At 39.2% G+C, this 13,677-nt stretch overlaps 2 protein-coding genes across 2 annotated transcripts; one reads left to right on the plus strand and one right to left on the minus strand.

Annotated features, from left to right (window-relative positions):
• Positions 1 to 1,921: 1,921 nt before the first annotated feature.
• slc2a1a (solute carrier family 2 member 1a) lies at positions 1,922 to 7,329 on the plus strand. Its single transcript, XM_042003417.1, has 11 exons — positions 1,922 to 1,940; positions 2,082 to 2,151; positions 2,243 to 2,367; positions 2,455 to 2,607; positions 2,707 to 2,832; positions 2,905 to 3,092; positions 3,190 to 3,300; positions 3,402 to 3,503; positions 4,723 to 4,798; positions 5,015 to 5,142; positions 6,854 to 7,329. Exons 2-11 carry the CDS (start codon positions 2,087 to 2,089, stop codon positions 7,076 to 7,078), a joined length of 1,299 nt encoding a protein of 432 aa, XP_041859351.1. The 5' UTR covers positions 1,922 to 1,940; positions 2,082 to 2,086; the 3' UTR covers positions 7,079 to 7,329.
• Positions 7,328 to 12,127, minus strand: ca6 (carbonic anhydrase VI). The gene is made up of 10 exons (XM_042003416.1): positions 11,971 to 12,127; positions 11,232 to 11,411; positions 10,703 to 10,851; positions 10,330 to 10,425; positions 9,070 to 9,136; positions 8,748 to 8,905; positions 8,514 to 8,640; positions 8,334 to 8,417; positions 8,214 to 8,246; positions 7,328 to 8,132 (listed from the first exon to the last, which is right to left on the minus strand). Exons 1-10 carry the CDS (start codon positions 12,059 to 12,061, stop codon positions 7,495 to 7,497), a joined length of 1,623 nt encoding a protein of 540 aa, XP_041859350.1. The 5' UTR covers positions 12,062 to 12,127; the 3' UTR covers positions 7,328 to 7,494.
• Positions 12,128 to 13,677: the final 1,550 nt, after the last annotated feature.

The following is a 13,677-nucleotide window of genomic DNA, read 5'->3' on the forward strand; positions in this document are numbered from 1 at the left end:
TAAACCTGTAGGTTGCACAGATGTGACCCCTTTCCGAAGCGATGAGTCAGTTGCTTTGTTTTGATGAATGCATTGGTGTTTTTAAAAAATGCATATGTGTGTTATTTTAGAGTCAGAGGGGTTTGTAAGTTCATTTTACATTTGTTTTGTTTTAGTTTGTATTGGTCATTTTGTGTAAACTGTTTTTTTCTTTGTATTCTTTCTAAATCTCTTTAGCTGTACTACATAACTTTTAGCTTATTTGTAGATATTTTTTTCATATCTGTTTGTTATCTGTATATCAGTGAGATTATTTTGTGATTGTGTTTTTGCTTTAAATTACCATCAAGAAATGTGAAAATTTTTTTGATCAAAGATTCTGGACCACAGGCCCCATGATAAACGTCTATAGGTCTGCTCAGTAGGTCTTTCATGAGATACCACAAGACTGTACACAAGACTTTAGCTATTAAACGTTGTAATGAGACTGCACATTGCCTTCCACTTTTCTTCAATATCTTAGTGAGATGCTAAGACATACTATAGTATAAATTCCACCAAGACTCCATAATTTATTAAGCAACAGTAAAACACAGTCTCATAACCAGACACAGAGTAAAATAAACATCATTCTATCTCACTGGATTGCTGCTCTGACAGGCAGTCAAAATCAGAAAATGCTAAATATAAACCTGAACAGGACATGAACCAGACATGACACTGAACCAATACACTGCAAAAAAATAATAACAGACTGGCAGAAAATAAAGGAAACTGGAGATAGAAAGGAAATAAGGTTTACAAAGAAAACCAATTTTAGAAGAAAAAAGGAAGTGTATTTAGCCGAGACTTAAAAAACACATCTGACTAAAACTACAACATGAACCTATAAACCATGATTCGGTAAAAATGACTAAATCCATGGACCATGACTCTTCAGTGATTCCCCATCAGATCAATGTTTCTTCTAGTTCTGTAAGATCCAGTGTTACTGAAACATAATCTTTCATAAACTTTTGCAGTGAGCATTAAAACTGCAATTATCCCTTTTCCCCACTGGCATTATCTGCTTACAGATATATAGGCCATGGTGTATGCAAGGCATCCCTCCTGCATATGACATCCAGCTTTAAAAGCAAACAGCTTCAGGGACGTTGTATTGACAAGCAGGCTTAACTTTAGAGATTAGAAGCAATGCAGCACATGACAGATCACAGACAAAGCAAGCAAAAGAGATTGCAAAAGAAAATTCCATCGGAAATGTGAAATTTATTGTTTTCAACATGAAAGCAGGTAAACCCTCCAAACAAGGATCAACACCAAAGGCTTAGAAGCTGGATACTCAATAAAGTTGCTTTATCTTTATCTTTTATACTTTAATCACAGTTGTAGATCTCATCGCTTAAATCGATTTACTGTTGTTGAAGGTGTGGTGCAATTCCACAGCTGTAAATCAGCATTTAGTCCAAGGCAGGCTTTAACATCTTGAGTCTATTGCTTTAAAAAAAGAAAATACAACTTGAGCAACATGAGAGCTCAGTCAGCAACATGAGAGCTGTAAACTGCCGCCACACTCTCTGATCTCATGTCTAAAGGGCACATTAAATCCAGCGGTGCAATCACAACAAAACACACCATCAAGATTGCTGAAAGTGACAACACGTCTAAACACAGCCATGGCAAAGAATGAGGAATGGAGCAAGCCTGTGGAGAGGAGAGGGGTGAGTTCAGGTCCAGGTGTGAATATTAGGTTTTGTCAACAAACATGATGGATGGTGTGTGTGATGATAAAGAGGTTCTAAATCTTTTCTTAATGTCCCCTGACAGAGGTTAACTGCTGTCCTGGCACTGGCTACACTCATTTCTGCCTTTGGTTCATCCTTTCAGTATGGTTATAATGTCGCTGCCGTCAATTCTCCAGCACCGGTGACCAGAACACTCTGACAGAAAGTCAACTTAAGGCTTGTTTCATTGACATGTGATTTTCTCAGCGTTTCCCTGCTCTTTGTAGTACATGCAGCAGTTTTATAACACCACCTACATGGAGCGTTATGGTACACCGATAGAGGACAACCTCCTGACTCTGCTGTGGTCTCTCTCAGTATCCATGTACCCTCTTGGAGGCTTCTTTGGCTCTCTGATGGTGGCTCCTCTGGTTAACAAGCTAGGGAGGTAATGACTCATTTATGCTATAAAGGACTTGAAGAATGCTTTGTCACAGCTGCATAGTGTGTTTATTTTATCTCCTTCAACCCTTCAATAGGAAGGGCACGCTCCTCTTCAACAACGTCTTTTCTATTGTCCCTGCTATCATGATGGGAGTCAGTGAGATTGCAAAGTCTTATGAGATCATCATTGTGGCCAGGTTTATAGTGGGCATGTGTGCAGGTTAGATTTTTTTATTTTCAGCCATTTGTTTGCAGTCAAGCATGAGTAGAAGGTGGGTTTCATCCCTGCATTCGTCCCTGTTTGCAGGTCTGTCCTCGAATGTGGTACCAATGTACCTGGGTGAACTCGCTCCGAAAAACCTGAGGGGAGCCCTAGGCATCGTACCACAGCTCTTCATTACTGTTGGCATTCTTACTGCACAAGTGCTGGGCATCAGAAACATACTGGGCAACAGCACAGGTTTCTGGAAAATGTTTGATCTTTTCTTGGTTAGATACTGACACATAAAAGCTGATTTAAAAAGAAGAGGCATTTTTCTGTATTCATCTTCATTTCCAGGCTGGACCCTCATGCTCGGTTTGACTGGTATCCCTGCTGTGATAGAGCTCCTGCTGCTACCTTTTTTCCCAGAGAGCCCAAGGTACATGCTCATCCAGAAGGGAGACGAGGAGAAAGCAAAGAAAGGTAAGAATACGCAAAAACTGCTTTACAAGGCAGCAACAAAAAGGTTGACAATAGGGTTTTTGGTACTCTTAGCATTAAAGCGTCTGCGCGGCTGGGAAGATGTGGATGCGGAGATGACAGAGATGCGCCTTGAGGACCAGTCTGAGCGGGCAGAGGGTCGCCTGTCTGTGCTCACTTTGCTGTCCCAGCGCTCTCTGCGGTGGCAGCTGGTCTCCATCATCGTCATGAACATGGGCCAGCAGCTGTCAGGGGTTAATGCGGTAAGACATGCCTATCTTTGGTCACTTTCAATCAGGTACACCTTCATTCTTGGTTTTCTAATTCAAATGTTTTAATCATAATGCATGTCTGTCTCAGATCTACTACTACGCAGATAGCATTTATGGCACTGCAGGAGTCAATCAGAATGACATCCAGTATGTCACAGTGGGAACGGGTGCAGTGAATGTTGTCATGACTGTTGCTGCTGTGAGTAAAACGTAAAGGAGAAGAGCAGTAATCTGCTCACTCTGTTTATTGACCACGCCAGCAGGAGATTTTCTCTTTGAACAGAGAATTTGTTTTCGCAGGTCTTTATTGTGGAGTCTTCAGGCAGACGGCTGCTCCTCCTTTTGGGATTTGGAATCTGCTGTGGGGCCTGTGTGCTGCTCACTATCGCCCTCAACTTCCAGGTATCATGTGACAGCTTCTGTCTGATTAAGACCATTAACATGTTACATTGCTGCCCTCCAGTGGCTCAGTGTTTATCAGCCTTAATGCTGTTTCTCATCAACATACTAACTTGCATGACAGACACATAAAACACTGACCAGGTTTGGTCATGGAACAATTCATCACACTGTTTGGACATACAATGTTCAAAGTGTTTACAGCAGCTCAGAAATGTTTAGCCTTGCTCATTAAAAGTGATATTTTTGGAGTTGTCAACACCAAAATGATGGTTTACAATCAGGCTGTGCAGCTGCACAAGAAATGCTGAACTTTATCTATGCAAGAAAAGCTTCTGAACCAAAAGTCTCAGGATTAAGGGATTAGGTCTCAAGCGTATGTTGCAAAATTACCAACAATTTAACTCAAGCAGAAGGCCATATACATTTGAAGACTTTGACAATGGTCAAAAGTATTGCATTATTTTCTTTACTAAAGTAAAACTTTTGCAGCAACTTCCTTTAAATGAAGCCATGGGCAGCTCTGAATCTGCTCTGTGTGCAGTGTGTTCTGCTTATGTGTAGGAGCTTTCACTGATGTTATATAATGAAAAACTAAAAATTTGTGAGGTAAAGAGAACTCAAATGCAGACTCACAGAAAGGAAACAGATGTGTCTGATAAACACTTCAAATTTAACAGAATTGTCATAACAATAATGAGGATCTAACAAAGACTAGAGGAAAACCCTGGCATAAAAATACTAGGGGAGATAATGAAGAAGAAAATGTAGGGATGCTATTGACATCCTGATGTAAAACAAAACAACAAAAAAAAAAAAAAAAAAAATAACAAAACAAAAAAGGAGAAAGAAACATAGGACACATAAGGGCAAGAAACAAAAACTGATGACAAAAACCACACTAGGCAAAAACTATCTCTGTTTATTTTTATTTTATTCTTTTCATATTCTTTTCATATTTTCTTTTAAATAAATACATAAGCCAGATACAAGCAGTAATCATATTTATAACCTTTAAACTGTCTGCTGAAATCGTTTGAGGCCCACCACAGAATCACTGACCAATAGACTGACTATCCCACCTGGATCCAGCATTTTCAGACAGTCATCATTAACAGAAGTAAAGGATAAATTTAATTGTTGGAAAGCAGACATATATGTCATGTTGGAAACCATCAATGACTTGTTCATGATAACAACAGCTGTTTATTTCTGTTGACAGGACAGCGTGACGTGGATGCCCTACGTCAGCATTGCATGTGTCATCATCTACGTCATTGGCCATGCAATAGGTGCCAGTGAGTCTGACACACCTGTGATTATTTACACACACTGATTACAGACGAATGCTCCATTAGCTGAAGTGTTGTTTGGACCTGAGAAGACATGTAATTATTTACTCTGTAAATCAGCACCAAGTTGTTTAAGACATAAGCAGCCTTACGGTGACTCTTGAAACGTGATGGTATGTTGCCAGGGTTTTGGTCGTGGTTATCCACATCTGTGTTCTGCAGGCCCCATTCCTAACGTGGTGACCACTGAGATGTTCAGGCAGTCGGCCAGGCCCGCGGCCTTCATGGTTGCAGGATGTGTCCACTGGCTTTCCAACTTCACTGTTGGCCTCGTCTTCCCCTTCATGGAGGTGGGTTACATAGCTTACACTCAATGAGTCAAAGATTTTTTCTTTTTTTGTTTATTTCAACATCTAATTAGTTACAGATATTTCGAAATGGTGGCCAGAAAGATGAGTAGCTAATTACTCTGCATCATCATAATTTAATCATTCATCACCAGTGGTTTAGACAAGATTGATATCTACTGTACTTGGAATTTATAGAAAAAAATTTACTTGTGACAGTAACATTTATCTTCATTAAGCTTTATTTGTACTCTTACTAAACATCAAATTTACACCAAAATTGTGCTGCAATATGGAAGACAAATTATGATCAGTGGTTAAGCAGCACCCAGAGGAAAGGGATTTAAATTTGTTTAGGAAGTGATGTAAAAGTTTCGAAGTAAAGTGAAGTAAAAGTAAAAGTCTTTAATTCCGATCACAATAGCAACAGTCAGTAGAAGGCTGTTCCAGAGATCAAATGGCATGCCTCCTCCATCATGCAATAAGGGGCAATGACACAATATATAAAACAATTAATAATAGTAAATGAAAAATAAATCACAAGAGCAATGCAAAATTATCTGTTTGGATGTCACATTCTGTTTGAATTGAGATTATATGAATAAATACTTAGTCTAAGCATTGGGAGGATCCTCAGTCAAAATTCTCCTGTTTCTTTAGTTTTTTGATAAATCCAGCAAAACATAAACACCCTGTGACATGTGACTCTATGCTGCCATTCTGAAATTACCAATTCCCTCTTCTGACTTCAAGAAGTAAATATTATTACTATAACAGAGGAACAGATTAAGATACCAATACATGATTATGCATTTTGACCTTAAAGGTTTCAAATAAAATAAAATTGGACAAATTTTTTTCTGACTAGACAAATGTATGGGCCAACAGTCTTTGTAATCTCTTTGTACATGTTTGGTAACATGGTGGGGTAATCAAAATGTGAGAAAAGACGTGCTTATCCAACATCAGACAAAATAATAATTAATAAAAAAATCTAAATTGCACAATACTGCTGAACACTCAATGGTGATGAATACCGCATGTCATCCGCAGCTGATAATGAATAATTTAGTCTGTTTTGGTAACTATCATAAACAATACAGAGAAACTGCTCATGTATAAATTGACTGAATAGATATCAGAACTACACAAATCTAATCCAACTCCCAAAAAGGGGACAAATCCAGATATTTCCATCCCTCTGAGTTATTTGCGAGTTTGACTGTGTGCTTGGAGTCTTTTCCGTGCTGCAGAATGAATCTTGAACTGATCAGACACCCTCCTGATGGTGTTGCACGATGGATAAGCGCTGAAATATTTAAAACATTTAGCACTCCTTGTGTCAAGTTTCAAACTAGAAGGCTGTTTTCACATGTATTTGCTGAAAGAGGAAGGTTTCTCACTGCATCAATCATTACTTTTTCAGTGATGCATCCTGTTCAGTATTTTGGTTTTGGTGAGCCATTTCTTTTTCTAATGAACAGAGTGATGTCATCTTGGAGATAAACAGAAACATTTCCAATGCAGAAAAGCAAACAAGTGAGGAATGTGTTTAGGTAAAAGAGGCTAAAAACTAAAGTGTTCCCATAAAAGAAGCACCAAAGCAGACTTCACCTCACCTTGCGTGCTGTTTAAGTCCAACTATCTCTTTATATTTCCAACCTTTGTCCTGAGAGAACTCTGATCACGTTTCCTCTCCTCCTTCTCCCTCCAGACAGGCCTTGGCCCCTTCAGCTTCATCATTTTTTCTGTTGTCTGTCTGATCACACTGGTCTACATCTTGCTGGTGGTGCCAGAAACCAAGAACAAGACCTTCCTTGAGGTCTCCCAGATGTTCGCTAAGAGGAACAAAACAGAGATCAAACTGGGTGACGGCGACTTACCACTGAAAGACAGCAAAGAAAGCCCAGAGGATGCAGAAAAGGTCACGGCTTTCTGAGGAAAAATGAGAGCATTGAAAGGAGAGGAAGTCTTCACGGCAGGGTGGGGTGAGGAAAGTAAAGGACTTCAGTGTTTTAATTTCGATTCTCCTCTTTATCGTATAAGGAATTTTGATAATCTGTTTGTGTAGTTTGTGGCAACATATCTGTGAACTTTCCAGTGCCAGCTAAAAATACTGAGCTGACGTCACATCATTCAGCTGTAGAGGTGTGAATTATGTGTATGAGTCATTAAACAGACCAGCAAGTCTTTTGTAAACTTTATTGAAGATGTAAAGATATGAATACACGGATAAAGCTTTAACATACATTTTATCCTTTATTAAACATACCATAAACATTTTAAAGCCCACATCATCAGCAGTGGTATTTTAGTTTATTGCAGCATTTTTTTTTAGCTTATAGCAGGACAAAGCTACATCTTGCATCTGTACTCGCTGTCCAGCTGCACCCCTCCATACAGACTAAATTTGGTGCTTCCCCAACTGAACACATTGCCCATCACAGTGCTGTTACGCTCACATGACATCTGATCCCGGATATCTGCCGTTGTCAGCACATAATCCCACACGTTGACATCAGTCATCTTACCCACGAAAGCATCTGAGTTAGAGATTCCCAGTAGTCCATCCTGGTCTTTGCCTAGAATGAACACACCACCAGGGCTAATTGTGTAACCGCTCTTCAAGTACCTTTGCTCCCCTACCATGCCATTAATCCAGAGATCTGCCCCGCCAGTGTGGGATGACCAGGTGATGCAGTAGTTGGTCCAGTCTTGGGGCTTAAAGTTGTATGGCAAGTTAACAAACTCATTGCCAATCCAGAGGCCCACCTCTCTTGCATTTGAGTCCTCACTGATGGAGATCATCAGCTCGTTGTCACTGCCATGGCTGGAGTAAGAAATGACGGTGTGGACTCCTGCAACTTGAGGAAAGACATGCATGCAGACGGTGAAGGAGTCCAGATCCATGGGATTGTTGAGGCGGGCCAAGGCATAGCTCTCTGAACTCTTCTCCGGGAAGTTGAACACCAATGGAAACAGATCTCGATGTTCTGAGGAAGAGAAAGGAACTAGAATCAGACTGCAGAGAGGGAAAGATCATTTGATCAGAGTTTTATTACACAATCACTCACCATGTCTGGAAGGTCTTGAGCTGTAAGATCCTCCTAAAGGGAAGAAGAAAGAAGTGAACATGGGTAAGTGAAAAGTGAGCATCAGTATTCTAATGAAGCCATACTGAGAAGTTCATTCACCTGAATGCATGTTCTTTCCAAGAGACGTTATCAAACCCTCGATCCTCAGCAGCCTGGACTCTATCTCATCTTGCCTACAAAATGCTGAATGAAAATTACGAAAATTAGATTTAGTTCTTGAAAATTTCCCTCATTACCCCTGAGGAATAAATACTGAAAGAACTGTGTAATCATACACACTTCCTTTCCCGAGGCGCGGCAGAAATGAAGACTCCACCTGCCGGTCGTTGAGAGGCTGAGCGATGCGGTAGTCATTCCATAGGGTCTTGTTGTCTATATCCATGAGGGTACTCTCCAGTTTTCTGATCTGAACACCACAGACAGCACATAAAAGTATGGAACAGATAAGCCTTTTTCTTGCTGAATTTCATACTCTTTGAACGGTTCATCATTTTAGTTCTCTGCCTGCTGTACCTGGTTATGTGAAAGAGTGATGGGTGTATCAAACACAGTCCATGTGATGCTCTCGTAACAAGGGGGAGTTGTGAGGGAGCCCTCATATCTGAAGAAATGGTTGAGGTTCTCTGGGAGCATGGCGCGGACATTTATGCTCGATATGGTCATGGACTGACCTGTCAGGGTTACACAAGTGTCTGATTAGACTCAAGCACACAATTCGGGATCAGGTGAAAATTACCTGTGGAATCTGACTTCCTGCAAAGCAATGGGGCATTTTAAATGTATTTTTTTTAATAATTATACATCCAAAGTAATGTTAAATGCATGAAAAACTCACCTGTATACTTGATTTTGTCCAGGTTTGAGATAAAATCACTATAGTAGGTGTTCTCAAAATGACCATCCTGGAAATAAACCAGTACTGGGGTAAACTTAAAAGCAAATAATTCAATCATAACATTCATCATTTTTACTTATATACCTCACTTTCAATGCTTTCTCCCAACCAACTTATCACATGCAGATACTTCCAGTATTCCATCCAATTACATTTTTATTACATTTCATTGCATTTTGTTTTTATTCCCTTTTTCCAATATGTAAAGTATTTTGATGAAACAGAGATCAAGGCCTGGCATCAAAACAAAGATTATGTGTCATAATTTTAAATTATTGGATGATGGAACTTATGTTTTTGGTTTTTGGCCTTAACTTTTTCTGTTTTTGCTCACATTTACAGAAAATATTTATACGCAGGATTTCAAATGTTGGCTCAACAAATATGACAACCATAAACTTTGTTTTATGCCTCATATTAATTTTCACTTACTCTCTGTTTGAGTTGAGGCCTAAGCCACTTGGTTAAGTTTAGTCATTAAAACTGTTTGGTTAGCATTAGGAAGACATTGTGGTATGCTTTAACACTACATGTAGACCACATGTTAGAAAAAAAAAGATTTTCTTGTCTATTGGATGCACAATTTGTCTGCAAAACACACAAAATGTGGTGTAAATGAAAAGGAAACTGCTCAATGAATTTAACAAATTCCATATACTTGACTTTAAGCTTACATAATACATCAAAATACTCAATAATGAGTTTTGATAAACATGTGATGAGCTGGAGGTGAGAATGCATTATATATAGAACTTATTTTAGTCACTTTTACTCTTGTATTCTTTAGTTCATCTGAACAAAGGAGTTTGTCCAAACAAGATTAATTCTTTGCTTTGGTCATAATGGATGCCAGCGGTGGCGTTGCTGCAGCAATGACCTCTCAAGGGACAGGAAAGGAAGTGTCTCATAGGTCATAGTTGTCTCATGCTGCAGGAAACAAGCTCTCATTCAGTTTATGAGTATGAAGCTGAAAACTCAATGGAGCCTTTAATCCAGCAGGATGACCAAAATAACCCACTTCAAAGATCAGTGGATTGCAAATGATTAAACGTTATTCAGCTCAAAGGCATTCTTTCTTATTTATTCAAAGTTTCCTGCAATAGAACTAATGCTCATTTTTTTCAAATGGTGCCTGAATCCTGAGTAGACATTGAGTAAATAAAGACAGACCAGTGGAAGAGGTATTTAGGGTTCACTTACATCATAGAAAAAGGCAAGTACTGCCAGCCCGTCCGGTTTATCTATGGCTTCACTGAAGCTCTTGTACTTGTCAGAATTGTAATGGACAACATGGAGCTGGAAGACAAGGTGGACAAGAACAGGTTAGATATCAACATCACCATCAAACATCACCATATCTAACAATGTAAATGTAAATATGCCATTTAAACGCAGTTAAAATAAAAGAGCTAGCCCGTATTAGCAGGAAAATATGACGCAAACAAAACAATAAAATTTAAGAAAAATAAATACAAGAAAATTTCTTAAATGGACTAACTTAAATAGAAAAAAAATACAATTATACTGTAAACTTTGTGCTGCACAATGGGTCATTGCTGTCTTGTAAGCCCACCTCTGCCATGTAGCGGATGCCATCGATGGTGTGCTCTGCTCCACTGGCCTCCAGGTCCCAGCCACCCCAGTGCAGGTGCATCTGGACAGCTGTGTACTTTCCTGGGAGTCCCTTGGTGATCATCATAGAGGGAGGGAGGTCGATTTGAACTGATGGTGACATAAAGATTTTATCAGAGTTCATGAACACTTTAGAATACTGCTGTATAGTTCAGATGTTTATGCCCTCCTCCTGTCCAGAAAGAAGTGATATACATTTATTTAAATCGAACTTTTTTTTTAAAGTGTTTTTTTTTTTATTTAAGTCTCTAAATGGTATAAAGATGTCGAACAGTGGTGCAGAGGATATCATTCAACATCCTTTACAAAGATTTTTCACACACAAACACAAGGAAAACAGTGACAACTTAATATTATAACAGCTGGTTCTCTAAAGCTGGAAATTCTTGTTATAAAACTGTCAACAGTCGCACAAAGATCCCCCCACCCAGATCAGTAATTGTAAATTTATGCATTTCAGTCACACTTACCTGAGTGTCCGTTGTTAGACATGAGGAATTTTCCTTTCTGAGCATCATATCCGCTGAGCTCAAGCTGCAACATGTCTGGGTTGTGCCTCACGCTGCGCCTCTGGATGTCAATTGGGGACTGCTTTTTGCCACCACACGCAGGGTACTTAGTTGGCCAGTGCATCTGGTCCAACGCTCCCTCTGTTTGCAAAATAGTCATCCTCTTAGATGTAGCCTAAAAATAACACTTGATAGGCATAAATTCAATTTAGAAGTGGCGCTGTTTATAATTGTTTATGTTAGCGTTTATTTGCGGTGGATTAGATGGAGCTTGCAGGTTGTTGGTTCTAACCCACAGAGCTCTTGATGTTGCTTTGGTTCCTTTTAGTATTTTCTACAAAAACATTTACCAGAACACAACACGGCAAATTATGTTTTTTTTCCAATTAAAGTCTTAAAGTCTACAGTTACGTCAAGAATTGTTGTTATCAGAAAAGTATTTGACCACTGCAGCGCGCGGTGCCCGGAAAACACAGTGATTAAACGGCTCGGTTAAATCTCGAATGGCTTTAATTACGTCACGAACTAACAAAACTTGTTAATTTATTTGCAGATTATCCTTAAAATAAAACAAACACTCATTTTACGCACGCTTTACGCATCAAATCCATTTTGGTAAGTTTTTATATTTTTCAAATGTTAACAAAAAATAATTTATTTTCCAGTCTAAAGATATTTCTTAGAGCAAAAAAAGGCCCACCTTTGTATGTCCAGTGTATATCATCATGAGGGACCGCTGTACTCACTACACAAACCAAAACGGCGGAGACTAACGCGGAGAGGATCTCCATCTCTGTTCCGTGAGCCACGGCACTGACTCCTCACAGAGCTTTTCTCTCCACCTTTAACCCACGAGTAAAGAGGGGAGGTGTTGAAACCGTGGATGAAAACGCCCAGGCGCTTCCCAGCAGAGCCTAAGTGACAGCAAGGAGGGTTTTTAAAAAAACAAAACATATATGTGTGTTGTGGCTATAGTTTGTTTATTTGTAGGTAAAATACATGATTTGTTTCCCTGCTATTTTATTTTCTGGACTGAAATGTTAAAACAGATCTTATTTTAGTCTTTAATGCATTATCCTTTATTCTGCTTCTAAAACTCTGAAAGAAGGGCTGACTTAATTATTATATAACTTTAACATAACCACAGGAACTAATTGTCTGCAAGCACAGTCATCCTGCCCTGACTTTGTCAGTGAAGATGCAAGTCATTTTGTCAAAGAAACAGATGACTCCTGATACGAAAGAGAAAAAAAATCTCTGATCATGCCATGGCTTTATGATAACATATTACATCGTGTATTACTTGTTAATGAGCAGGCCAGTTGCAACATGCTCAACACTTCAGCTTCAAATGCCAGAGCTGTCAAACTGAGGGGTGTATGGGTGTGAATATGCAGTTTGCCCCGGAGAAATGGATGTACACAAGAAAAATTGGATAAAACAAAAGAAAATGTTATCTGTTTTTCTTCCGAGGGGCACTTATGGTTATGGGACAAAAATCAAGAATTAGCAATAACAGTTTAATAAACTGGGAAATGTGTTCATTCACCTTTTTATATGTATACATTATGTTTGACTATAAACACAGTCTCACATCTGTCTGTTGAGAGTCAGAACATCATCATCGACTGAGTTTACAGCTGCCTGCAAATGTTTGGGCACCCCTGAATAAGAATAATATTCAACTGTCTCCTAAAGTTTTGTTACACCGGTTTTGGTTAAAATCAGTTTTAATATAAAAATCTTGTCAGATTGCAAGTCAACATGACGTTCAGTGTTAAAGGCATTAGATCTTCTCAAAACAGCCATCTCTGACTTAATCACAGCTCTGTAAACTATGTGACCATCCTGACAATGTGTTTTTCTTGTCTAAAATCTCTCCCTATGCATGATTTGTGGTGCTTTGGTCAAGCTCATTCCAAACAAGTTCTTAGATTTCAGGTCAGGTGACCTAAGCAACAGTGAGATGACTGGGCTTAGCAGGGGCATGCTTGAGGTCACTGTGCTTCTGACACAAAGTTAAGACCTATTAAAACAGTTCCTGCAAGTAAAGGCATCACATTACAAGATTTACTATGTCAGCTTTATGATCATCGAACACTACCTGCAGCAAAACATCCCCAAACCATTATTGATCCTCCCTTCCTTGTGCTTCACAGAGTGTGTTATAGGAGGAATCAAGTTGTGATCTATCTGATTTTGACTGTTTGACCTGTCTGACAAAAAAACATTCTGATTCAGACATCCTCAGTGAAATGGAGATGATTCACTGTGCGTGTACTGGATTGAGCTGTCATTTGAAAAAGTTTTAAAATGTGGTCATACAAGCTGGACACAAGAAACATTATCCTCTGCAAGAGAAAATATCCCGCAGGGCAGGTCAGCTTCAGTAAGGGGGTGCTGACTG

The sequence above is a fragment of the Melanotaenia boesemani genome, chromosome 13 (assembly GCF_017639745.1).
Source record: "Melanotaenia boesemani isolate fMelBoe1 chromosome 13, fMelBoe1.pri, whole genome shotgun sequence".
In the NCBI taxonomy this organism is placed as follows: domain Eukaryota; kingdom Metazoa; phylum Chordata; class Actinopteri; order Atheriniformes; family Melanotaeniidae; genus Melanotaenia; species Melanotaenia boesemani.